The sequence below is a fragment of the Gadus macrocephalus genome, chromosome 1 (assembly GCF_031168955.1).
Source record: "Gadus macrocephalus chromosome 1, ASM3116895v1".
NCBI classification, from domain to species: Eukaryota; Metazoa; Chordata; class Actinopteri; order Gadiformes; family Gadidae; genus Gadus; species Gadus macrocephalus.
In genome coordinates, this window is record NC_082382.1 from 15,126,667 (window position 1) to 15,131,666 (window position 5,000).

Sequence of the window (5,000 nt, forward strand, 5' to 3'; positions counted from 1 at the left end):
TTGCAAGCACTGACCTGGTCCACGGGGGGCCGGTGGTTGGCATGGGGCGGGCCCCTGGGGAGACTCCGGTGGTGCTGATGCACCTGGTGGGGGTGATGTTGATGGTGCTGGTGAGGGTGGTGTTGGGGGTGTTGGGGGTGTTGGGGGTGTTGGTAGTGAGGATGGTGAGGCTGAGGATGAGGATGGGGATGGTGGTGGTCTTCCTCGTAGTTTTCCGAAATCAGCTTCATCCGACTCTGAGTCTACAAAAAAAAGAAAACAAGGAGCGGAAATGAACCAACGTCCAGCTGCGGTGACACAGCCACGACGCCATTGATGATTCATAGTGGTTATGTTCTCTGTGAATGAAAAGGGAATAACCATGTGAAACTAGAGGGTTCAATGCGGCTATCGAAATGATTAAGACGTGTGACGGTGGCCGATTAGAATAAAAGTACACTGGCGGTAACATCTTGTCTGACAGGGCCGTAATGACGTGAGTCAGAGAACTGATGAAACAGTGCAGATGTCATCCACACTGCAGGCAGCATTTAACTGAATCAGAGCAGCCCTCTCCCAGAGAGAACAGCAATCGTTGCTAAGTGTTTGTTTCACGTAGCCTGTGGCTAGGGCCCCGTCTAGACGAATGAAACCAAATCATCTCAAACGTCTTGGTTACAATCGACACTGCCAATCCTGCGCTTATACCTACAGTCATGGTGTTCACTCTTGCCTGGTATTTTAATAGACATTGGTGTTTGTGCTTTAAAAAAACAACAAAGGGATCCTGAAAATGTCGTTACTTTGAAAGGAGCTAAGCAGCCGTGGAGGACTAGCATGTACAATCAGCCATCCTATCGCTCAGCTGTCTGGGGAGATAGACGCGGACAGAGTGGGTGCAGACACGCAGATGGGCTGAGCTCCATTCCCCGGGCTGGGACACAAGACTCCCTGGGGACTCCGTGAGTCAACGAGTGGATGTGTACTGTGTATTCACTGTAGGTGCGTGTGTGTGCGTGTGTGTTCACTGTGTGCGTCGGTGGGTGGTGGCTCAGGCCAGTGAGGGTGGGGGGGATGGGGGGGAGTTGAGGGGAGGTGAGGTGGGGTCGGTGACGGGGGGTACAAGTTGAAGGTGATGATTCATACATCCGCATCTCTCATCCCTCTCATTGCGTTGTGTCTACCCCTAAACTTCCGCCGGGATCCGGGAAGCGACAAAGAGCTGAGTCAGTGGTTGGGTCTTAAGCGGGGGTGGGTTACGGCTGGGGGATGGGCCCTGGTTCGGGCAGACTGCTTCCTATTAAGGTCCCATCAGCCGGCCTGGAGATACCTCCAGGCTGATGAGTGGCCCAGATAAGGAGGAGGAGGATGAGGAGGAGGGGGAATAGGAGGCGAGACTTGAGGAAACGAGTCGTCAGGGGATCAGAGGAGAGGATGTGGCCGGGCGTGACATCTAAGGCTACCAATTAGCTCCAATTGTAGAGGGCGCCATTAAGATAAGGTGAGAACATTGACACCAGGTTGGGCGAGAGAGAGAGAGAGAGAGAGAGAGAGAGAGAGAGAGAGAGAGAGAGAGAGAGAGAGAGAGAGAGAGAGAGAGAGAGAGAGAGAGAGAGAAATGGGGAAGGTTCAGACGGACATGAGACTGGTATTTAAAGACAGGTCGGGTTGAGGAGTCCGGCGTCTCTGACCTGGCGTGTTGACACTAGCAGGTGTGAACCATCCTGGTTATTAAAATGACACCTGTCTGATTGCACCAAGAACAATTATTCTCCCAGGCCCATGAAACCTATGCAACAATTGGAGGGTTGTTACTGTTCCAGGACATTTCACAGCACTGGCTGAGGGTTTAGCAGTTAGCTATTTAGTTCCCAAAATAAGCTTCCTGGCGAAAAGGTCAACTAGGCTAATCATGTAAAGTCCTTTTTTCCTGTGATCTGATTGCAACCATATTTGGTTGCAAAAATAATGGGTTTTCCTGAATAGATTCTGAATCTGTATGTGTGTGTGTGTGTGTGTGTGTGTGTGTGTGTGTGTGTGTGTGCGTGTTTGTGTGTGTGTGTGTGTGTGTGTGTGTGTGTGTGTGTGTGTGTGTGTGTGTGTGTGTGTGTGTGTGTGTGTGTGTGTGTGTGTGTGTGTGTGTGTGATCGGTGTGTATGTATATGTACGTTCATGCATGTGTGTGCCTTTATGGATAGTTAATGACTTACCCAAACCCAAGTGAATGCGCTGATTAATGAACTCGGAAAAGTCTTTCTGTGTGGTCAGTAAAGCCCACATTTGGTCATCTCATTTATATATATCAATCAGACGCAATTATTCTCATGAACATTCACAAGTACACGCACACTACATGCACCTGCACACAAACACACGTACACACACATGCACACACACAAACACACACACACACATACACGCAAGCACACACACAAACAGACACACATGCATACACCCACGGACACACAATAACATTGCCAGTGCTATATGTATATTTAATTTGATGTGGACTTGTACGTTTATGCATGCTGTTCCTCTGGTATGGAATGTTTGTGTGTAATTTGTGTTAATTATTGGGTTGGCCGAGTAAACAGCAAGGTAATGGCTTTCAGGTCTGCCTGTGGATCAGGCAGGCCCGAGCAGACACAGGTGGCATGGGAGCGGAGAGGAGGAGAGGGTCGAGAGGGGGGGGAGGACAGGATAGGAGACAGGAGGGGAGGAGAAGAGAGGAGAGAGAGAGAAGGGGGGGAGAGGAGAAGCAAGTGGAGGAGAGGAAGGGAGGAGACAAAAGGGAGAAGAGTTGCGGAGCGAGGAGAGGAGGGGAATGAAAGGGAGGAGGTAGAAGAATAGAAGTGTTGAGGAGGCATGAGGAGACGGTTAGAGAGGAGAGGAGTTGGGAGGGGGAGCGAAGAGGAGGGAAGAGGAGGGGAGAGGAAGAAAAGAGAGGAGTGGAGAAGAGATACGGAGAGAGAAAGAGAGGCAGGCAGAGGAGAGAATGGAGGAGAGAGCCTGGAGGAGCAAGGAGCCAAGGAGAGGAGGGGAGGAAAGGGAGAATTGGTGAAGAGAGGTGAGGAAAGAAAAGCAAGGAAGAGGAGATGAGAGGAGAGGAGTGGAGAGGGGAGGAGAGAAGAGGAGAGGAGGGGAAAGGAGAGGAGAAGATAAAACGGAGCGAAGAGCAGAAAGCAGAGAGGGGCAAAGAAGGAAGCGAGCAGACGGGGTCACACAAGAGAAGGAGAGAGTAATTAAGCAGCACTGGGCCAAGGCGCGCCAGTCGATCACCGAGGCGGTTACTGGAAAGGCGGTGTGTATGCGTGTGTGCACATGTGTCCCAGTGTGTATCAAAGTGACATGGCTCATGTAAACAGGGCACGGGCAATCCCACAGCCGCAGTCACAGCTGCAGCCTATAAGCCTCAAACCCTCACTAAATCAGTGGCCCGCTGCATTAACACACATGGACACCGGGTCCAGGAGAAAAGGCTTTAAACAAACAAGCAGCTGGGGATCGACCACGTACGGCATTTTTACAGCGCAGGACATTCCTTCAACCAGAGCTTCAACCTTTTTTATGTGTGTGTGTATGTGTGTGGGTCTCTGTCTGTGGTGTGTGTGCTTGTGTGTGTGTGCGCACGTGTGTGTATTATCTTCCACCGAGTTAAAATAAATGATTGCAGTGTTTATCACAGTGGCCCTGATCTAAACAGGCAGATTGGTTTACTCATGCCTGTCTGTCTTTCTGTCCGTGGCGTGGCGCTCTGAGAGATTCTGAATTCATCCAAAGAGCAAACAAAAGAGAGGAAAGATATTGCGCACCTCACTGTCCTCCACATGTAGAGCAGAACATCGAAAGGCTTGGATAGAGAAAGAGGGAGAGAGAGAGAGATAAAGAGAGAGAGAGAGAGGGAGAGAGAGAGAGAGAGAGAGAGAGAGAGAGAGAGAGAGAGAGAGAGAGAGAGAGAGAGAGAGAGAGAGAGAGAGAGAGAGAGAGAGAGAGAGAGAGAGAGAGAGAGAGAGAGAGAGAGGGCGAGAGAGAGAGGGAACTCCAACACCTCCGAGAACTCCAAATGAATCCTTCTTCATCTTCAAAGGACCAGAGACTGTTGGCCATCGATCACTGGGATGGGAATACTCTCTCTGAGAATTCCCACATGGAGAAACAAAAGTTCTTTCTTGCTGGTCTTGATGTCTGAACACTATGTGTGTTTGTGTGGGTGTGTGTGTAGGCTTGTTCTGAGGAAGTCTGTTAATTCAAACTGGCAAACTGTCTAAGAAAGGATAAACTGCATTCATCCTAGAACGCATGGTTTCAATGTAAACACACAAAAAACACACACACACACACACACATGTCCTGCCTATATTGGAAGGTCAGACGGGACACCACTATCTGTAAATCTATCTGCTGTCTCCAGATCAGTTTACCCTTTGGAGAGTTCCACTTCAAACATTCTTTGGCATTTCCTGGTTACTTTCCTTCCTTCAGCGTTCACCCGGGTCTGGGAAAAGGTGACCTGAATGATATGTGTGTCAATCGGTCAAAGAACTGAGAACATATGTGTGTGTGTGTGTGTGTGTGTGTGTGTGTGTGTGTGTGTGTGTGTGTGTGTGTGTGTGTGTGTGTGTGTGTGTGTGTGTGTGTGTGTGTGTGTGTGTGTGTGTGTGTGTGTGTGTGTAGGTCAACATCATAACACTTTGTACTAACAAAGGGGGCTCAGGTATCACCCACACTTTTATGTGGCACAAAAACTAAACAAAACTAAACAAAACAGGACATTTCACTGTTTATTTACAACAAACATTGAAATGGTCCAATCTCTAGCATAGCAAGCATTCATGGTCAGCCTTTCTTTCCTTTGAAAGGGCTCCGTTACTGAGGGTTACGATTTAGAGTAGAGCATCTCATATCTAAAGGGTTCAATCGCCGATATGTTCATTGATCATTTTCGATAGTCTGCAAAAGTCCACCGAGAAGATCCCTTTATTGATCCTTAATTGATCCTAAAAGGACGATTGCGGTTCGCT

The 5,000-nt window shown here is 49.1% G+C and overlaps 1 protein-coding gene across 1 annotated transcript in view; it reads right to left on the reverse strand.

The window, feature by feature from the left end:
• LOC132460465 (ERC protein 2-like) overlaps positions 1–5,000 on the reverse strand; it is a 15,645-nt gene that overhangs the window by 5,463 nt on the left and 5,182 nt on the right. Inside the window, exon 3 of the mRNA XM_060055338.1 lies at positions 15–242. Coding sequence (XP_059911321.1) covers positions 15–242 — 228 coding nt within the window. The remainder of the gene's footprint in view (positions 1–14; positions 243–5,000) is intronic.